At 49.2% G+C, this 20746-nt stretch overlaps 9 protein-coding genes across 9 annotated transcripts; 6 read left to right on the top strand and 3 right to left on the bottom strand.

Moving 5' to 3' along the window:
• Positions 1-281: 281 nt before the first annotated feature.
• Positions 282-1166, top strand: BGZ61DRAFT_339329 (uncharacterized protein; the record flags this gene model as incomplete). Its single annotated transcript, XM_046239218.1, has 1 exon — positions 282-1166. One exon carries the CDS (start codon positions 282-284, stop codon positions 1164-1166), a length of 885 nt encoding a protein of 294 aa, XP_046111378.1.
• BGZ61DRAFT_490205 (Nitroreductase-like protein) lies at positions 1163-1843 on the bottom strand (the record flags this gene model as incomplete). The annotated part of the gene is made up of 2 exons (XM_046250307.1): positions 1163-1489; positions 1559-1843. The coding sequence occupies 2 exons, from the start codon at positions 1841-1843 to the stop codon at positions 1163-1165; spliced, it is 612 nt and encodes a 203-aa protein (XP_046111377.1).
• A 420-nt stretch (positions 1844-2263) lies between these two features.
• BGZ61DRAFT_503014 (uncharacterized protein) lies at positions 2264-3508 on the top strand (the record flags this gene model as incomplete). Its single annotated transcript, XM_046251754.1, has 6 exons — positions 2264-2306; positions 2355-2560; positions 2617-2719; positions 2819-2983; positions 3035-3187; positions 3243-3508. 6 exons carry the CDS (start codon positions 2264-2266, stop codon positions 3452-3454), a joined length of 882 nt encoding a protein of 293 aa, XP_046111376.1. The 3' UTR covers positions 3455-3508.
• Positions 3509-4874: 1366 nt separating this feature from the next.
• On the top strand, positions 4875-6358 carry BGZ61DRAFT_341394 (fungal-specific transcription factor domain-containing protein; the record flags this gene model as incomplete). The annotated part of the gene is made up of 2 exons (XM_046239399.1): positions 4875-5600; positions 5678-6358. Coding segments are annotated over 2 exons (1407 nt in total), but the record flags the coding sequence as incomplete, so codon positions are not given.
• A 1596-nt stretch (positions 6359-7954) lies between these two features.
• BGZ61DRAFT_340793 (uncharacterized protein) lies at positions 7955-9545 on the top strand (the record flags this gene model as incomplete). The annotated part of the gene is made up of 6 exons (XM_046239341.1): positions 7955-8055; positions 8115-8403; positions 8462-8642; positions 8711-8970; positions 9036-9347; positions 9378-9545. 6 exons carry the CDS (start codon positions 7955-7957, stop codon positions 9543-9545), a joined length of 1311 nt encoding a protein of 436 aa, XP_046111374.1.
• Positions 9546-10547: 1002 nt separating this feature from the next.
• On the top strand, positions 10548-12314 carry BGZ61DRAFT_340913 (cytochrome P450; the record flags this gene model as incomplete). Its single annotated transcript, XM_046239357.1, has 4 exons — positions 10548-10853; positions 10917-11288; positions 11360-12148; positions 12210-12314. 4 exons carry the CDS (start codon positions 10548-10550, stop codon positions 12312-12314), a joined length of 1572 nt encoding a protein of 523 aa, XP_046111373.1.
• A 386-nt stretch (positions 12315-12700) lies between these two features.
• On the bottom strand, positions 12701-14053 carry BGZ61DRAFT_341644 (carbohydrate esterase family 8 protein; the record flags this gene model as incomplete). The annotated part of the gene is made up of 8 exons (XM_046239433.1): positions 12701-12836; positions 12885-13033; positions 13093-13232; positions 13285-13334; positions 13389-13459; positions 13509-13665; positions 13721-13877; positions 13930-14053. The coding sequence occupies 8 exons, from the start codon at positions 14051-14053 to the stop codon at positions 12701-12703; spliced, it is 984 nt and encodes a 327-aa protein (XP_046111372.1).
• A 689-nt stretch (positions 14054-14742) lies between these two features.
• Positions 14743-15960, top strand: BGZ61DRAFT_472897 (family 28 glycoside hydrolase; the record flags this gene model as incomplete). The annotated part of the gene is made up of 1 exon (XM_046248394.1): positions 14743-15960. The coding sequence occupies one exon, from the start codon at positions 14743-14745 to the stop codon at positions 15958-15960; it is 1218 nt and encodes a 405-aa protein (XP_046111371.1).
• Positions 15961-18963: 3003 nt separating this feature from the next.
• Positions 18964-20486, bottom strand: BGZ61DRAFT_341358 (Six-hairpin glycosidase-like protein; the record flags this gene model as incomplete). The annotated part of the gene is made up of 2 exons (XM_046239396.1): positions 18964-20277; positions 20328-20486. 2 exons carry the CDS (start codon positions 20484-20486, stop codon positions 18964-18966), a joined length of 1473 nt encoding a protein of 490 aa, XP_046111370.1.
• Positions 20487-20746: the final 260 nt, after the last annotated feature.

The following is a 20746-nucleotide window of genomic DNA, read 5'->3' as shown; positions in this document are numbered from 1 at the left end:
CGGATCCTGAGGGCTTCTGGAATGCCTGGGCTCGCGTCGAGTCCATCAAACGGCATGTCCTCTTTACTCTTGTGACATTATCGGAACTAATGAGATGCAGTCTGATCTTTTGTTTCGTGTGGCTGGACATGGCTTATGCCCGCCTGATGAATACTGCAGGAGTCATCGAGATCGACAAGGTCGAACTCCATTTGCCGTGTGAAGATGCTCTATTTGATGGCTCGACTTCTGCAAGTTTTCTCCATGCGCTTCAACTAGGAGCACGAGTGTCAATGCCGCGAATGAATATTCGGAACTTCCACACAACTTCTGCACCCTCACTCAATGACACTTCGGCCCAGCTCTTACTCCGCGCCCTCTACCTCAAGCTGATAGCTGCACGTACAAGGCTCTCGGATGAGGACAGCCGTTATTTTGAAGGCCATTGTGCCAGTCCTGTTGAAGCACTTTCCATAGATACCAGCATCAAGGATGTCATCGCTCATGTCCTACTGCTACCGAGTACACATGCAATTGTCCTCGAGAGCAAAAACAGAAACAACGCACTGGGCTGGAATTACTTGTGCATGACCCTAACGGCAGATGTCGATCTCTTGGAGGTTGCTTCGGGGCGTGATGGTTTGGAAGCCGCTTCTGCAGCTCTGGTGCATATTGCCAAGTGGTCACGAACAGCTAGCGCTCGAAGGGCAGTACTCCACGCAGCCCAGGTTTTCGATATATTGGACTCATCCCGCATTCGCGAGTCACATCTTACTAGGCCAGATCTGGTGCTGTTCGTCTCGGCTCTTGTGATTAGCCAATACGTTTTGGTGGCCAGCCCCAAAGAGGTTTGCGTTGATGCGTCCCCGTTTGAGCTTCTTCAGAACATCGACTGGACGGTTGTGAGGAATGAGGGTCTTGCAGTTGCCTCGGAAACTAGTTTCTCTAGGACGACTATAAATGGCGAACAGCCCGTTGCATCTAGCACAGCACGATACTTTATCCAATACGGGGGTCCAATATCCTTCGCTGGAGAGGCACTAACCCATGGAGATGTTACCGCGAGGAAGATAGTCAGGAAATTTGCGCATTTAATGGGTGGTCTTGGCATAAGGAGCGGATCTAGCTATTCCCAACTCTTGAAGATAATGTGCGACTCCATGATTCAGGATAGCCTAAAGGACTAGCTACTCATTCCATGTATGAAAAGGCGGTCTTCCGTTGGTGCGAATGACTTTTCGGAGGCGGGTGCACCAGTCGGGGTTCCGAATACCAATTGTGCCTTCAACGACCACTGTGGTGAGATGTTCCACTGCCCAACAATTCTTTGGTCGACAACCGGGTTTACGTGTTGTAAATTGCATCCAAATCCTTCCAAGGCCAATGCTGTCCACAAGTTGAAGGCTTGCATCGCATTGTTGTGTTCCGAGAATTGCGGAAGATGCCACATAAATCGTGGGAACTGAGCTTGATAGCGACGGATTACATCCAGGTCCTCAAACAGAAGGATCTAGCAGAACGATAGTCAGGATATTTGAATGGATGCGATTTGACAGTGCAGCCTGGTAGAAATACTCACAGTCCCATATCCTCCCTGGCGCTGACACAGCTTCTTCTCGTAATCAAGGTAAGTCTCCTTGGGCAACGTAGCCTTGAAGCACTGCTTTGCTATTTCCCAGAACTTGACATGCTCATCTTGTAAAAGAACGACCAGTCGAGTTGATTGGCAGTTGAACGAGCTTGGCGTGTGCTTTATCACCTCCCGAGCTATCTCGACAATTCGAGCGTCGCTAACTGGCGACTTGGCCTCGAGTGAGTAACAAGTGCGACGGCTCTGGATATCGGCTAGATACTTGTCGGCCATGGTGTGTAGTAGATGTTGATGATGGCTTGAAAGTAGGAACTTTGGTAAATGATGATCAATGGAAAAAAGCCAAGTGCTCATTAGCTGGACCGCCTCGAAATGAGACTTGTACTAGAGTTTGTTGAACCTGATGCTCCGCTATCTGGAGCCCCACGATTGCTACAGCCCCCATCTCGAGGTCCCCCACATTGCTCCTTAGTCTCCCCACGCTCCACAGAGCCCTGGCATGTCTGATGTGGGCCAAGGATACGTATGATGCATCATGGTGGGGAGCCACATAAGCTAAAAGGCTGCGCGGTGTTAGCCATGGATCATGCATAGTCGCACATTCTGGGTTAATCGTCACGTCCTTGTGAAAGAAGCAGTCAGTTCATTACACGCACACGAGCATTGAGAGGTTACTCGTTCACGCTTTTCAAGATGAGAAAAACGGTCTTGGTTCTTGGCGCGACTGGCACTCAGGGTAAGTGCACCTCATGCGTTTTGACCCTACCCTTGTTAATGTCCTTAGGCGGATCCGTTGCCAACCTGCTCATTAAGTATCCTGAACAATACCTTGTTAGGTGCCTCACTCGGAATCCGGATTCGGACAAGGCCAAGAAGTTGGCGGCACTAGGGGCAGAGCTGGTCAAAGCCGACCTGACTGTGCCTTCAACCTTGCCACCGGCCTTCAAGGGAATCTGGGGCATATTTGCTGTCACTGACTTTTATGATACGGTATGTCACTTCCGTCTTGCTGGCCAAATGCCACTGACTCACCTGTGCCCTCTCAGGCCGTCCTCGAGGACCCCATGAGCGAGGAGAAGCAAGGCGAGCATATTGTTGAAGCAGCAGTTGAAGCCGGAGTTGAGTGTTTCCTGTGGAGCACATTGCCGAGTTCTCGAGAGATCTCCGGTGGCAAATTTGTCACTCGGTTGTATGAAGGTGAGTCATTCTTGACTTGTGAAGCGGCCAAGCACAACTGACTGGTTACAGGAAAACAATCCGTCGACGCAGTGATTCGTAACGCCGGCCTCAAGGGGTGTTTCATTCGGACTGGTAACTTTTACGAGAATATGATTCTGCGAAAATACGCCGCTTATGACAAAGAGGCCGACGTGATCACAATGACGCGTCCCATCATTGGTCCGGATGCCGAACGTTAGTTATATTTCTACCTTCGAATGAGTCTAGGTGCTGAAATCATCTTAGTCACTTCGCTCTATGTCGAAAAGGACCTCGCAGCCATCTGCAAGGCGCTCTTTGATCAGTGGGACACGAAGACGGCCAGTCTTGACGGGAAATACTTCCTAGCCAGTGGGGCGCGTGAAACAATGGGAGATATCAATGCCGTCGTCGAGAAGGGTATGTGTATTCTTCCATCAGCTGAAGTTCCCGTGTGCTGATTTTGCAATACCAGTCTCCGGAAAGAAGGTTGTGTACAAGGTGAAGCCTACATGCGGTATTCCAGATCGAGATATTATGCTGCAGCTGTACAACAACGTCGGAATGTACCCTGGTGTCGCAGTTCCCACTCCAGAAGTGCTGGAACTGGACTTGAAGCTTCATACCGCCGAAGATTTTATCAGGGAGAGGTTGCTTCCACATCTTGGCCTTGAGCCAAAGAATTAGGCGTATTGTGGAGATGCTGGGGGGAGGCTCGAAGCTTGTAGGCAATGATAAGCAGTTTACTGTTCAAGTTTTAGGCTATTCTAGTCTGCTAATCAAAACAACTTTGTTGACTGAGATTCAATGTTAAACAGTCAGATTCGGGTCATGGAGCCGTCCACTGACATTCAAGGTTGACTACCCTAGACTCCACATGTAGGCACGAAAATTGAAGAGGTATTTCGCAACTTCGTAAACAAGGGTCCATAGAAGAAATAAGTGCCGGCAGTCGTGAAGTGGAAGTGCATGCGTCAGTCTGCCATGATCCTCATGCGTAAATAGCACTATCCGCATCTTTATAACGCCTGTTCAAAGCACTGGAAGGATTTAGACCAGACCGCTGACTGGCTCGCTACGTAGGTGCTCCGGGGCAACCATGATACCGGCTTCTCTCCACCTGCTCACATATTGAGCCAGTGGTATTACGAACCCTGCACTTTTAAAGTTTGACTCGTGCATGTGATGCGCCATTCATCGGAAATTCCGTCTTGGCCCGAAGCTATACCCAATCTAATCGCAGTCAACCCCTGAGAGCGGTTCACTAGCCCGATAACAGCCAAACCTCAAATCGCGGGGAAGCGGAGAAGGTTTCATTAAACGCGGGGTTGGGATCAAGCTAGACAGATGAGACTCACTGGGGCGATAGGACTGCCTAACTAGTTTTGTGTTCCCTGTTCGCAAGCTGATGCGGAGGAGCTGCGGAGGGGAGGCGGAGTGGTGAGTCGTGGCAGGTGAATCGGTACGTCGGCAGATGTCCCAGTCCTGACGGGCTACTCGCTTTCGTCAACATCGGCCAGCCTTTTTCCAGACCTCTGACCCTTTTGATTTCCACTGCTTCCCGCGATCAGAGCTGACTGTAATGTCATCACACGCTCGTGCTCCGGATAGCGGTGACAAGGGCGGCGGCGACGAGAACGATGGCGACAAGCGAGGGCAAGAAATCACGGTTGCTGGTACTGATGTTTCGGAGCGACCAGCCAAGAAGCCGAGAAGGGGGAATTACATCTCTAGAGCATGGTACGTCAAACCCTCACATCATCTCGCTGTTCGTGGAGCATCGCCATTGATGGATTTGGATCCTACAGTATCTCTTGCCAGCAGAGGAAGATAAAGGTCGGTTAACCCGATGTTCCGCATTCAATCCGTCGTTCATGGATGCTAAACTACCAAACCATTGAAAGTGCGATGCCGGAGATCCTTGCGCACAATGTGTAACGAAGAAGCGGACTTGCGTGTCAAGCCGGAGACCACCCGCGCAGCATGCCCAACACGGCTCAGAAACGGAGACAACCAACTCTATAATGGGCTCTACTGATAGGTGAGAACTCCACGTCCTGGCGCATTCAACACGCCTGAGCAGACCGGCTAATGTTGTTATTCACCTAGTCCCATGAGCCATGAGGTTCTGGGTCGCCTCGCTGAAGTCGAACGTCACCTACAGCTGATTCGAGCATCGGTTCCTTACTCGGTCTTGCAAAGAAGCCAGAGAGGGCCATCAACGCGGATATCTGTCGATGATCAGCCAAAACTGGCCTCGGTTGAACTTTTGAGCGCCCTGGAGACAGATGGTCAAACATTTGCGGGAGAACTATCGATGACCCCTGCCATGGGCGAGGAGGATGAGACATCGGACTATACGAACAATGCATCTTCCGGAATGCTTCCAGAGTATCCCTCTCCGGGATCCTCACTCCACCATCCGACAACCCGACGAGTGAGTGGTTGGCTGGAGAGTATCCTCACACAGCACGGCGTCGTCGCCGACGAGCAGCAATGGCGATACGACCTACAGTACTTCATGGACGAGGTTCATCCCTTCTACGCGTGTCTCCATTCGCCCAAAGTATGGGAAACCTTCAACGACATGTGGGAGTACTCTACTCCTTGGTCCTTGACCGACGCTGCAGGGCGTGAGCGCAAGCGCCTTTCTCTGGCACTGGTCTTCTTTTGCCTAGCTCTCGGACGATGCAGTGTCTCCTTGACCACGACTGATGCCAGTGCCGTCTACTCGTCCGGTTGGAGCTTATACAGTGTTGGCATGACCCTGCTTCAGGGAGGAATGGAGACGAGTAGTGCGGCTACGAAGTCCTTGCCCATGTTGCAAGCATTGGTCATCAGGGTAAGTCGCGTGGGAGTTGCCACTTGGCACGAAGCATTGATACAAGAAGATATGCTTACCCTGTCTAGGCCGTGTACCTGTTCCGTCTGGATGCGAATCAACAAGCTGCACGAGTCCTGGCGCTTATTGTATCCATGGCGCATGCTATTGGGATACACCGTCAGAGCACCATGGACGGCATGCCGGCCTTCCACAACCAGTTGTTCTGTCGCACGTGGTGGGCTATCTACATGCTGGATCGTCGGGTAGCGATTGAGTCTGGGAAGCCATACCTTATCCAGGATTGCAACGTGGACACTGCACTGCCGATCGACCTCGGTGACGAATGGATGACTAGATTTTCCACGAAGAGTGAAACAATCGCCGACTTGCAGCACGATATCGCGCGCGAGCTTGCTAGAGACCGGCCGCCCTCTCCTATACCTTACACCGTCACTATGGTCCGGTACTCCCGTCTGGCAGGCAAGGCATGGGATGTACTATATGGCGTCAGGTCTCCGAATACATCCATGTCTGCCATAGTTGAACACTTGGATGCAGCGCTCTCTAAGCTGTTGGATACCGCTCCCAGAGACCTGAGGTACCCCCCAGAAGCACCAAGCGAAGGCCACTTGCGGATGAGCCTGCGATGGCAGGTTAAACAAAGCTTGATTCTGTTCACTGTGAGTGCCATCCAGGTGTTCCGAGGTCAACATATTGGTATGCTAAGAGTGATTGCAGTGCTGCACATATCTCCGGCTTCTGATTAGGAGGCCCTTTTTAGGCAGCTCCAGAGCGACAAACCTCACCGGGGATGATGAGTTCGAGCCTGCAACAGCGTCCGCTAGCTTGGCCGCAAGTATCCTCAAAACCCATCAAAATATTAAAGACGATGGTCTGAAGTATAGCTTCGCCTTGAGTCACTACGTTACTAGCTGCACCATGGTTATGCTTGGCCAGGTTTCAAGAGAGCCGCGCTTCAAGCGGAGATATGGCGACCTTGTTCAAGCAGCTACGCGATCTCTGAGATTATACTGCCACAGGAATTGGGTCTCTGTGAAAATGACGCGTTTAGTCACGAGGCTCAGCCAGCTCGTCCAAAGAACTCTCGCAAACGACGTTTGCGACAACCGCAGTCGACACAGCCCGGTGGGTTTGCGACAAGACTCGGGCTTGGAGAACCAACTCACCCCCCAAGGAGAAGACCGGGACCCTCGTAAAATTCAACATAACACAAAACCTCCGATCCTTGAAGCCAGTGAAGTCATTGACCCATCTCTTGGTGTTAGCAGCGGGGCACGAGGGGATCAATGGTCGGATGGCTTCTCATATGGCAATGCTATAGCCACAGCGAACGAGCCACTGTCCTCAAATTCACAGAGGAACGAGCTTCTGTGCAATTCTTGGATGACTGGACCAAGTACCGTTCTTCAAAATGACTGGGGCATGTCAGACCTCGACTTTGAAGCCATTCTTGGCGGTGGCGATGAGCGTCTGGAGTCTAATAATTCCGGGCTGTCGATGATATCGGACAATGAGAGGTCAGGTACTGCTGAAGCTGGTAATTTGATTTCCAGTCGTAATTTCGGCGAATCAAAGCTGAGCGCGTTGGGACTGAACGGTGTTGTTGACGTCGACATGGACGTCGACCTGTCCATCATGAATCTCTGGGATACCTCGCCGATGCTGGATCTTGACATACTGTGATGAGAGATGTCATCGATATTGACAGTGTTTTGATACTCTGCATGTAATTCATATATCCCCTTTATAATCATTGCTCATTTCTCGTCTGGATGCTCATCATGCCACCTGCGTTTGATCCAAGTCTTACCCCATCGTCAACAAGGACGATGAATCCCTATTAAATTGAAGGATAGAAGTCTTATGTTGTATTCTCTCACTGTGGAATAACGAAATAGGCTCCTTGGAGGAAGGTGATATGTAGAGTTCAATTATGTCCTTCCAGTAGAAGGTATCTTATCAATGCATACTAAAACTCGATCTTCAGAGTGGGCCATCGGCTCAAGGGCATGCTGAAATGACTAATAGCCCGTCGGAAATACAGTTTCCATCCCATACCCTGTGTGTTTCCAATCAGCCTCTGATGTTCGAGTTACGGAAGTTCACGGGGTTTCCGTGTCTTTGCTCCGTATCGGGCTGTCGGACCTCGGAGGCTGTCAAGGGGTCCGACAAAGAGCTGACAAATCTTTGCTTCCACCGGAGGATTTCCCGTTACCCCCGAGAAGGATATGCCAGGGTTCTAATTACTGAAGCATAAATGAAGTTTCTTTTGGGCTCGAGAAACAGTATTTTCGTACTCAACAAACGAAGATATCTGGTGCAATCACGTTTCAATCGCCATCATGTCGCCACCACGTGGAAAAGTCGCTTTCGTCACAGGCGTCAATGGAATCACTGGCAATGCTCTCGTTGAGCATCTGATCCGACAACCCAAATCTGAATGGTCCTCATTTCCGCCTTAAATTCTTGGCCCCCCATTACTAACCAAACGGAACAAAATAGGTCCAAGATAATCGTTACATCGAGACGACGCATGTCACAGATCTTTTGGCAGGACGCTCGAGTCAAATTTATTCCCCTCGACTTTTTGAAGCCGGTCGACGAGCTGATTGAGGCCATGAAGCCTTTGTGCTACGACGTAACTCACGCATTCTTTGCCTCATACGTTCATGAGTCGGACTTTTCCAAGTTGATCAACTGCAATGTCCCATTATTTACCAACTTCCTCACGGCAGTTGATATAGTGGCGGCAGGGAAACTACAACGCGTATGCCTCCATACCGGTGGAAAGGTATGCGAAACTCCTTCTAGTGCCAATAGGATTATCGACATCTGACCGACTACCACAGCACTACGGCGCCCATCTTGGGCCGACGGAGGTCCCACTTCATGAAGAGATGCCGCGATACGAAGATTATGGAGAGAACTTTTACTACCAGCAAGAGGATTTTATGTTTGATCTCGCGAGTAAACGTTCTTGGACTTGGAATGTTATCAGGCCTGATGCGATCATTGGCTTTACGCCGGCAGGTCCGTTCCTCGCTCCTCATTCCGACCCAAATCCGAATATTCCGAGTCCTAGCTGACATAAATGATAGGAAACGGCATGTCGATGGCATTGACATTGGCCATATATATGCTCTGTTGTCGAGAGATGGGCCAAGTCCCAGTCTTTCCTGGGAACAAGCTGTTCTACTCTACTGCCGACGACAGCTCTTATGCACCCAGCATAGCGGATATGGGCGTATGGGCTGCGACAAGCGAACATACAGAGAACGAGGCTTTCAACCATACAAATGGCGATAGTATTGTCTGGAAGTACTTCTGGCCTAGACTTGGGAGCTACTTTGGCATCAATGTGAGCCGCTATTTCCAAATTTACCCAATTTAAGATGTTTCCTTTGTTAACAATCACGTTTCAAGATCCCGGAGCAACTTGAGTGGAATGCACTCGGAGAAGACGAGCAAATGGCCAATAATTTCCGAATGGAGGACTGGGCCAAGGATAAGAAGCATATTTGGGAGAGAGTAGTAGCCAGGTATGGTGGCAGTGCTGAGGCGTTTGACTGGGGAACATGGCAATTCGTTGACTGGGCGCTAGGAAAGGCCTGGTCTACATTGTCATCTGTATCCAAGGCCCGCAAGTTTGGGTGGATGAGGTCTGATGACACTTACGACACCTACGTCGAGACTTTCAACGCCTTCGAAAATGCGGGCATTCTGCCACTCTGCGGCGTCGGGAATGGGACCAAGGCGCACGAGAAGCCAGCCAACCTTGCCTCAAACCCGGCAGACGCAGTGTTGATCAGGCGGAGCAAGATCAAAGCGCTCCAAATTGCCAAATTGGATGACAGACCCCAGCAGAACGGCACCATTCGGAACGGAACTGCCCATAACGGCATTGCGCAGAATGAGCCAGAGGTTCTGGCTTAGGATACTTTACACTGGCTAGTGACAACTGGTGGTGAAGGACAGATGTGATTGGACTGGATCTCTTATTTATTATTTCTTTCATTTTATTACACGTGTCTTCGAAGGTTTCGACTGTGCGTTGCAAGTCATTTATACGTGTGAATTTCTTTTATACGAGGACAATCTGATTTTGTATCGTGGTATTAATGGGACATCCTCTGCCAAAGACTAATGTCTGTTGTCTACAATAGTACTTTTCTCTAATCTCAGCACCTAGGGAATCTTTGCCGTTGAAGAGCATCTTAAGCTGCATCTAATCTTGGTGACGGGACGGGCACACAAGAACCGTCATCAACAAGTCGCTACTCAATTCACATAGCGTAATCGCATTAAAGACTACAACTTGAAGGTTCCCGATTTAACATCGGCTATAAATGCAAGATCGGGTTTGGATCTCGATAGCCATTTTTTCCTCCTTCGGCGATCCCCTTGCTATATTAGTAGTGGTGCATCACTGTCTTAGATTTGCCCCCCTAATGGAGTAGTCTCGTAGTCGAAACAGCAGATCGATAAAAGGCAGTAAAATGAAACCAGGCAAGTGATAACCTAGCACTTCGCACGATACGTAAAACTAGAGAGACCCCGGCTCAAACAAAATTCGGCGCATCTTTGCTTAATGAATTTGCTACAAAGACGACGGAAATTCCGCTCTGGCTCGGGAGGATCAAATGTCTCATCAGTGGCCACTCATTTTCCCAAGAAATACCGAGGCCCGCAAACTTTTGAAAATGTGGTAGAAGTCATGGTGTCCGCGGGAAAAACTTGGAGCGTCCGAACGGGGTTTCGGAGCTTCCGGGCGTCCTCCGGTACCACCGACACACTGCATGGTGATGTGGTATGGAGCACCGGGCAACAAGCTCATACAAATGACACTGGCGCATTGCTTCTTTTGGGTAAGAACGACCGACATCTAATTTCTCCGATTCTCAATCATCAATTGGCAAGCATTTTTCTTCTCTAGCCATGATTCTTGAGCACATTGTCCCCCACTCTTTCCGCAACGCAGCACTGCTGTTTCTCTCCGGGATTCTGCTTCATCTCGTGTTAAATAAATACGGCCGAAGATTGAATCGAGTGCCGGGGCCATGGCTTGCAGGTTTCACAGACATATGGAGACTGTTCATAGCCCGAGGGCGCCGAGCCCAAGAGGTACACCTTGATTTGCATGAAAGATACGGCCCCGTTGTTAGGCTAGGCCCTCGAGCCGTGTCTGTGGCAGATCCCGAGGCTATAAAAATTATTTACAGCGCAGGCTCAGGATTTCTTAAAGTATACCACAAGGCCGTACCACTTAATTTGTAGTACAACTGATTGCTAACAATTCACGTCTAGACAAGCTTCTATCCAGTGCAACAGGCCCTCGCCAAGGGCAGGAGATTGGAAACCATGTTTAATACAGCCAACGAGGAATACCATGCAAGGCTTCGTAGGTCAGTATCGAATGCATATGCGATGAGCACGCTGGTGAACTTTGAACCATTTGTCGATTCAACCACGACCGAGTTCCTGAAGCAACTAAAGCTTCGATATGCAAACCAATCGGGGAACGAGGGTGTTTGTGACTTCGGGGCTTGGCTGCAGTATTATGCGTTCGATGTGATTGGGGAGTTGACCTACTCAAAGAGATTGGGGTTCGTGGAACAGGGCGTTGATATTGGAAATATAATCCGAGATCTGGAAGCTTTCTTGGACTACGTGGCGTGGGTAAGTGAGCCTACTTTTTGGCTGTACTCCGATTTTCAGTCGACAACCAGCTGACTTCATGTCACTACAAGGTTGGCCAAATTCCTTTCCTTGACCGTTTACTCAAGAAGAATCCGGTTACGATTTGGATGGCACAACACGGGTTGCTCAACGCAAGTAATCCAGTAGCAGAATTTGCCAAAAAGCACATTGCAGAACGTCAACGTGAGGAGGAGTCTGGTGACGCGAAAGCAGCGGGGCAGGCTCCAAGGAGAGACTTTTTGAACCGATTCAAGGAAGCCCGAGCCAAGAACCCTGACTTTATAACTGAACAGCTTGTCTTAGCCCTTACCGTTGCGAACATGTTTGCAGGCTCTGATACAACTGGGATAACAATGCGAGCTGTTTTCTACTTCCTGTTGAAGAACCCCTCAACAATGGAAAGGTTGCTTGCGGAGCTTTCTGAGGAAAGCAGGAATGGAAGATTCGCGAGACATGACGGCCTTGTTCAGTGGGATGAAGTCAGAACACTCCCGTACCTTGGCGCCGTTATTAACGAAGCACTGCGCTGCCATCCTGCTGTCGGACTGACGCTTGAAAGGCTTGTTCCACCAGAGGGGGTTACTATATCAGGCCATTTCTTGCCCGGTGGCACGATTGTTGGTTGCTCAGCATGGGTTCTTCATCGAGATGAAGGAACATTTGGCTCTGACGCATCAAAATTCCGCCCTGAAAGATGGATTGAAGCCAGTTCAGAACAACGTCAGAAGATGAACAACGCACTGTTCTCATTTGGTGCAGGAGCTAGAACCTGCATTGGCAAGAACATTTCCTTGCTCGAGCTTTACAAGCTTGTGCCAGCTGTACTGCGGACATTCGAGGTCAGTATACGGAACCTTCAAAGCGCCCGTCCGGTTTAGACTGATACTTTCCGGATTTTAGATTGAGCTCGTGGATCCAGAGGCTACCTGGAACCTTCACAATGCGTGGTTTGTTAGGCAAAAGGGCTTTAATGTCCGGCTCAAAGAGAGAGAGACAATTATCTGAAATGACAAAAGCACGAGGGTGTAACGTAAGCGTTTAGTAGACAACTCAGGATAGGTGCGCCCCTTGAGTGATCCAAGACCATCAATACATATTGTGGTAGTAAAATTGAACTCTAAGGCTCACAGCGATGACCTCATTATTATTCTTCCTGCTGAGGTCTCGACTGGGTTCATTTTACATTTGTGCTGTCTGGCCGCTAGTTTCAACTAAAGAAGTCGCAAAAGTACACATACTTGAGCACAAGTGATTCGAATGTCATGAGGACGGGGTTCAGTTTATGTGTAGAGAGTAAGATGTCCATTGCAGCTATGCTATATGACTTTAGCAGATGCCTGGCAAGCCAAACATCCCTAGGATACGGTTAGCTGCACGCACCATTCTTTTTATTAGTAAGAGGTGTCGATCCAACTGTATCCATTGGGCCATAGCTGAGACTTTGTCACAATTGCTGTTGCTGCAGTTAGATATTGGCGAGATGTTGTTGAAGATCCCGCCCCAGTATTGCCAAACTCCTCAAATATTCTATGACGCCACATTAGCTGAGAATTCAGAATTTGATCAGCTACGTACGGGGTAGCATCGGTGGCCAGCGTGGTCCAGCCGTTAGCATTCACCACATCCGTGAGGGTGGATCGCTGAAATATGACTCGCGCCAAGACACGCCAGGGACGACCGAGATAGACAGCGCCAGTAAGACTTTTCCCCGACGCGGCAGTTATCTTGAACGAATAGCATTAGATTATGTCTGAACGGGAAGAGGATCTCCTTAGTAACGTACCGTTGAGCTGTCAATGACATACCAAGTTAGATCGGAGCTCGTCTCTCGGGAATTGGCGGTTATAGCCCCGCCACCATTTGAGGCAAGAGTGCATTCCCCAAACCATGCAGCTGCTTTCCCAAAAATATAGTCCACAGCGCCTTATGCTGTGTCAGTTGCTTTACGGAACATAGATGCTACCGTCGGACTCACCTTCCACATAGCAATTTGAATAGTACTGGTACCCAGACTTTGCGTATAACCTAGCATATGTTAGTCGTCAAGCTTACGAGGTTGTGCTGGGGAGATAAACTTACGTATCTTGATAACCGTAGAAGCCGCACCCATAGTAGCCTTGCTTGTCACCATTTGCTGTCAACGCGACTGCCTGTAAACTGTTAGCTTGGCTATGATGATCAGTTCCGCATTATTTTTACCTGCGCTCCTGCCCCATAGGTATTTTTCACGTTGATGTTGTACATGTTGAAGTTGGAACTTCTGACATTCACGGTGCTGCTTGCGTCTAGGTTTCCGGCAGCAGGAGAAGAGTAGGAGTGAGTGATAGTTACGGCGTTGTTGCGATAATCGCCGACACTGTTCGTTGCAATGAGCTACCGGTCACATAATGCATTCGGATGACGAGACTTACTTAGTGGTGTAGCCATACAACGTCAAAGGGCCTTCATAGCTGATAGTGAAGTTCTCAGAGTAGCTTCCACTGTATATGAAGATACATGCGGCAGAAGTACCCGAGAGCGAAGCAACAGCAGCCGAAATGGTGGAATAGTATCCGCTGGTGGTTGTATCTGTAGAATAGTAAGCATCCACTTTCAATAAGACAATTAAAAGACCACGCACCCTGTTGCACGACTTTACAGCCACTTGGCGGGCTTGTTCGTGCCGTAGCCCTCTTTGGGTGCGGGACCGCAGCAGAACCGACAGAAACAGTGGCTGCCAAAAGAAGATGGGAAAGCAGACGCATTGTAACTATAGTGATTAATGCAAACTATGGTATGGTCGATGTAGGTTCCCTAGCTGCGTGGGATGTAGCTCAGGTCTTCGATGTTTCTTGTATTAACACAATAATGGGACCGCAAGGGTCGAGCTGATAATTGCCCTGCCGCTTGATCTTTACCTTGTCCTAAGCTTGTCCCCGTTGAGCGGCGGATGCACGAGCTAGTACAATTTAGCCGACCCTCTGTGCGGAGACCATGAGGCATGCGTCGGAAAGAGAAGATGTTCCATCCAGACAAAGCCTTGCAATCGCTAACAGCCGCTCATTACTATGTAACAGTATACCTAAGTTCAAGAAATCCCACACCAGTTAGATCATGCCTCCCCTGTTATGCTAATGCGGGGCCGTCAGTCTGGCAGTTGTATTTTGCCTAAATAGCCAGCTTTGTCAAGGATCTCATTTCCACGAATCCCGCCGGGTGTATCAACGACGCTATGAAGGCACGGAACTCTCTCCCCCGCATCATAGCCCATTCTGTCGCAGACCCCTGAGCCTGTCAAATCCCTGGATAGCACTGTATCTCGTGCGATATGGTGTTAGTATACGCCTTCGGCGGTCCTTGATTTCCCTACTCAGGTATAAATGGCGCGAGAAGCATTCTTGGCGGATACTCGAGTTCGCCACCAATCCTTGGCTTACATTGGATCAAGCTCAACATGTTCCTCTTTTACGTTGTGTCGGTGTGCCTCGGGCTGGCCCACGCAGCGACAACCACCCAACCTGATCATCAATTTTCAAGACTTCAGCAGAGGGCATCAACTTGCACTCCTTTAGCGGGAGGGAGCAGCTCCATTGACGACGTTCCAGCTATACAATCTGCTATTGCCAGCTGCGCATCAGGAACAATCGTCATCCCGACTGGTACAACCTACTATATCAATTCGGCCTTCAGCTTTGCTGGGTGCTCAGGATGCACCTTTCAGATCGAAGGGACGCTGAAAGTCGCCAGCAACACTGACTACTGGGGCGGACGGCAAGCCATCTTCCTCATGAGCGGTATTAACGGAGCCAAGGTCTTCTCTTCAACAGGATCTGGGGTCATAGACGGCAACGGCCAAAACGCATATGACTTATTCGCAACGGATTCAACGTACAAGAGACCAACTCTATTCTACATCACCAACTCAAAAAACGTGGTGGTCCAGAACCTTCGCTTCAAAAACGCGCCGAATGTCTTTCATTCCGTGACAGGCGGGTCCACGAATATCAAGTACATTGACGTCAACCTGTCTGCGGTGAGCAAGAGCTCTAATGCTCCCAAGAACACCGATGGGTGGGACATTGGCGCCTCGACCTATGTCACCGTGACCGGGGCTACAGTCACCAATGACGACGACTGTATAGCCTTTAAGCCTGGCTGCAATTACACGACAGTCACGGACATCACCTGCGTGGGCAGTCACGGCTTATCCGTCGGCAGTCTAGGAAAGACCAACACGGATACCGTCCAGAACGTCTGGGTCAGCGGTGCAACCATGATCAACTCGACGAAGGCAGTGGGTATCAAGCTGTACCCAGATGGGCCTGACCACGGCACAGCGGTCGTGTCGAATGTGACGTTCCAGAACGTGGTTGTGCAAAATTGCGACTACGCCTTCCAAGTGCAGAGTTGCTACGGTGAAACGACATCTTACTGCGCATCGTACCCGAGCACCGCGCAGTTGTCTGGAATAGTTGTGAAGGGCTTCTCCGGCACAACAAGCTCCAAATATGCGCCCTCCGTTGCCAACATCAACTGTCCAGCAGCGGGGTCGTGTGACTTGGCCATGTCCTCCATGACAGTGAAGCCGCCCAGCGGATCGGCTAGCTATTTGTGCGCGAACACGCCAAGCACACTCGGGGTCACCTGCAAGAGCGGTGCCAGTGGCCGGTGATGGGATTAGTCTTGGCAGGCGGGGCTTTGTATACGAAGATAGCAGCCACGGTGTGGTTATGAGCTATTCAAGGGAGATCTTGTCACGCAAAAGTGAAGAAATATCCTCTCCCACATAATTTGGGTGGGTGTCGATGTGCCTCTCAGTCCTCCTTTAAGTTTTAAGTGGTTGGACAACTCGAGGGTAACCGCACTGGAGGCTTACGATAGTCAACATGGTACAGATACGTAAGATAACGCAGAGACACCATCAATATCAAGTGCATCAACAAAAGCACTCATCTTTGTCACTGAGCTTAGAATTCAAGTACATGAAGTGACCAGTGTGCCCCTACGCCCCGGTTTGCGCTGAACTTTTGTTTTGCGACGGGTGTGTCCACTGTCCGCAAGGTCTAGGGTTCCTAGATTCGTGGTAACATATAATCTAAGGCCGTGAAGATTAAGTCTTCTGCGATTGTTCGATCACACGATCCTCAAAAAAATGGAACTGTAAAGATAGGCCAATAACGGGGTCAATTATTCATCATCTCTGATGATTAGTTTTCTAGTATAGACACCTGCGTCTTCCTACATAACTCAGACTCTTTACTGCCAGCAATAGTGACAGCTTTTATTGTTGAATTAATGATCTCTTTATGCTACCTTGTTGAAGGCAGCTCGCCAGGTATCCTTCCAAAAGCAAGAGACATACGCCGTCAGTTCCCAAGGGCTTCCTGTCCCTGACACACCAGTCTCATCAAATTTTAAGTGGGCCACGTCAAAACAGCTATTTCCTCGGCATGGATGGAGGCCACCGTATTTGCATGAGGACGCGGCACAGGTACGCGTGTCTAGGATGAAGTGTAGGAGATTAGTCGCATGAGCCGGACATAGACATAATATCGTAATCTAGCCTGTATTCAACCCTGTGGGATCCTTTAACAGGTTTACCCATGGCGGGTATTTGCCAGATTATTGTGTTAGAAGCTTATCTACTTTGCGCAGAAGTAGTTGTCCATCTCATCTCAGCAGAATGGTATTTCGCAAACATAAAGACCAATCAATCCTCTCAGTTGTCGAGAACAATTCATCACCGGCAATATCTCATCTTTCATTTACACATTAATCCTATTTCTTGTCACTATGCAGAGATATCACCATTGTGACTTCAGCCGAAAACGGGCCCCTGTAACAACTAAGCTTACATTGCCACAGCACCATTCGAATTGTCTACTCAACATATTGGTGGAATTTCTTAGTGCCGGCTACAGCACGCCTTGTTAATTCTATCCAGCCGTTCCTTGATGCTTTAGTAAACGCCTTCGGAACTCGGCACCGCTATATTCGCGCTAGACAGCGGGCTTTTGTTCCGGATATATTCGGAACGCTGCTAATAGCCCGGCCCTTCATACGCAATTGGTGGAATTCATTTGTGCCGGACCACAGGTGACATAGCCAACGTCGGAACCTGTCATCGGCCAACTCTAGCACGTCCGCAGCTCATTCCCCCCTTTACATTCAGTTTCCAAGCGAAGCATTCATTACATAAATGTAGCTTGTTTTATCCGGGATACTGGTAGACCAAATTCACCAAGAAATATTGCATCCACTAAGTGTAGGAGGCTAGAAGCGGATGGAGTTGCTCGATTTAGCCTGTGTGCGTACAGGTTTAATCTCCGAGTTTCCACTTAGAGGGCAGACCAGTTGTCGATGCTATCGTGGAGGTCGCGGATGTGGATGTAGTCAAAGTGTTTGGGCTGCCAGATCCATTTGAGTTGAGGGTTACCTGTATAGAATTCGCAGTTGCGTAGCACCCACACCGGCTGGATGGTGGAATGTGGGTACCAGTGACTTGAACGGAGGGAACTAGCCGGCGAAGTCTCTGATGTACAGAGTCAGTACTATCGAGGTACGTGTTATTCTAATGCGCGAGGACCAGCGAGCCAAATTTGACCTCAACAGTGCTGTTTTCCAAGCCTTGATAAATCTGCCCACATTCCCCGACTAGTAAAATTCATAGCGATTCCGCACATGGCTTGGGATCAAACATGGAACACCAACTTGTTGGTTGAGATGGGGATTCACATGGTACTGCTGCACGGAGACCATCCCGAGAACAGAATGACTCGATGCGACTCCGAGCCACTATGAACTTGAATTAAATTCCGGCGTAAGTTCCAGGGTCGAAACGTGATTGTCTGACTAGCTGCGCCCCAGGTCGGGGTGGACACGAAAATGTCCGGAAAGACCGGGATGGAGGAGAAATGTCCGTAGATGCTTCGAAGCGGAGACGTTAATGTCCGGGCAAGATTACAACAGTGAACGGGTACCCATGTCACGTAACGCATGAAATCTGTTCACCGAAGGTACATGGACTCACTCAGGAGTGTTTAAGAAACTGCCTTCGGTCTCTTTGTCCAGAGTACCAATGTTAATGGCGCTGGAAGTCGGTGCTACTAACAACCATTCAACTTCTACCTTCTTGGGAGTTTTCAGCGGACCCCAGTACGGGAAAATAAGAAAAGATCTATTCTCACGACCACCAAACCGCAAAGCTCTAGGCCCATCGGAGCCTACCTTGTACTCCCAGAGGCCGAAATAAAGGCGCTACACCGCCTATTCTAATCCAATAAGTACATCATGCACCCCAAATCGTATCCTCGCTCCCCTACACGAATTACTTCAATCAACCGGCAACCTCACTTTTCCACAAAGTATCCCACTTGGCTATTACGTACCTCGGATGATACCGCATTTAATTTTTTTAAAACAAACTAAAGAGTTGTGAATACATTTTAGACGAGTTCGATTAAATGTACCGCACCCGTTTTCCAATATCGAAACCGCGCGCTCTGAAAGTTGACATAGGATGACGTCATTTATCAATTATTTTAGGCCATTGTATGAATTTTATCGCCAACCTCATATCAGGGTGCTACCTATACGTAAGAAGAAGCTCGAGACTCGCATGATATTTCACCTCTTCTAGGTGGAAGTCTATTCTAAAATATTCTAACTGTGTTCTTTAGACAAACCCCAGACGAAGCAGCCGAGTACCAAATTCGATGAAGAAATAGTCCGCATAAACTAAGCCGTGGTCTCGAATTTTTACAAAGTTATTGTCATTATTAGACACTGTTGCATTCTTGAGAATTGCTTCAAATACCCTCTCCCCTGGGGAGGCATTTACTCCGATGAGCTTTCCATTTAATCCATCACTCAGTGTGGCCTTTTCTGTCGATAATGAATAGGCAATGATGTCTCTCATAATACAAGTAGCAGCATCCAGAAACCTCGCACTGGTCACATGTTTTCCTTGACCAGATAGAGCCTGTGCAAGAATGAGCATCCCATTTGCGGCGGCGGTTCCAGCTGATGTGTCTCGGAGTGGTGATACTTCATTCTCAATAGGGGCGTCGAAGTCCCAAACTGGCACATAACGACCTACTTTGCCACTGGTTCCATCCCCGACTTCGACTTCGACACAAGATGGAGCCTCTTCAAGTCGCAACAAGAAGTATTCTGCCAAACCGCAAGCAATGTCGAGAAATTGAGTGTCACCTGTCCATGTGTAGGCCTGTGAATATCCAATTATGGCCCATGCTTGGCCACGGGACCAAGTCGACGCAGTGTTATGGCCCTGGACAGTTCGTCGCTCCTTAATTTCTCCTGTAATAGGCGAAAAGTTAACAACATGGCTGGAGCTATAGAGCATGCCGTTGAACCCCTTTCGGTGTCTTGATGGTTCCGGTCTCAGGTGCGTCGTTGCCAGTGTCTTTGCATGAATAATAGCAGCGTTCGCTAGATAACTCAAACCACTATGGGCAGCAGCGTAAAAGAGTAGCTCAAGATTGCACAATGAGTCGATTATGACGATGAAGTTGTCCTCTTTTCCCTTTATGTGATATGCGTCTCTTTGCCATACAATCTCGTCCCAAGACCGGATGGCTCCAACTTTTGCATTGAATCGAGTGTAAAGACTCTGAGCTGCAGTGATTATGGTGTTCAGAGCCGCTTGATCGTGGAAGAGCTCCCACCGTGGTCGCATATGGGGGAGAATGATGAAGCCCAGATCGTGGGTATTGGTTAAATGGGCTTGGGTATGGATCGGATCTGACCATATTCGGCCAAGAATGGCGAGTTGTTCTCTCACATTTGCAAGATTTTTGCCGCCATCTGTGCTTGTCCAGAGACTGTTGGGAAATTTGATGGCCCTTTCAAGAAGGGAGTAAATACTACCCGGAAAGAATCCACAAGTCCAGAAATCAATGCTCGTTAATTCATACCGCCCGAAATCACCCTCCTGAGGCACCACGTGCGGGTATTTGACCGGGGGACACTGGATACGAATTAGCGATTGATATGTTAAAACTCATAGTGAAGGCTCACATTATTTATGAGGCTGTCAGTTGCCGTTCGTATGATTTTCGCAATTACATTTTCCGAATACAGTTCTGGCGAGACATTGACTGGTATCCTCTGCCAGGGGCGCTCTGGCGTATTATGAGAATCGTCGTTGAGCGATGGACAAATGTCAATACTGCCCATTCTGACTGAATGGCGCCGCTTGCGACTTTGGAAGGCAAGCTGTTGAATCTTCAGCAGAAACCATTAATTCCAAATGCTCAGTTGACATAGCCACGGCCTTATGTAGATCTAGTAGCGAGCATCCCGCTTTCAACTCTCCGGGTTGTTGGCTCAAACGTACACGCCTATCACGATGACCAGGGACCCCACATCTGTTCGGGCCCTCGGGATTAATGCCGGTGTAATCTTCGGCCGCTCGATCGCCCGACTCCAGCATGCGA

This window comes from Ilyonectria robusta (genome assembly GCF_021365365.1).
Source record: "Ilyonectria robusta strain PMI_751 chromosome Unknown BGZ61scaffold_2, whole genome shotgun sequence".
Lineage (NCBI taxonomy): Eukaryota > Fungi > Ascomycota > Sordariomycetes > Hypocreales > Nectriaceae > Ilyonectria > Ilyonectria robusta.
The sequence above is the reverse complement of the archived record's forward strand: the minus strand, read 5'-3'. Positions and strand labels throughout refer to the sequence as shown.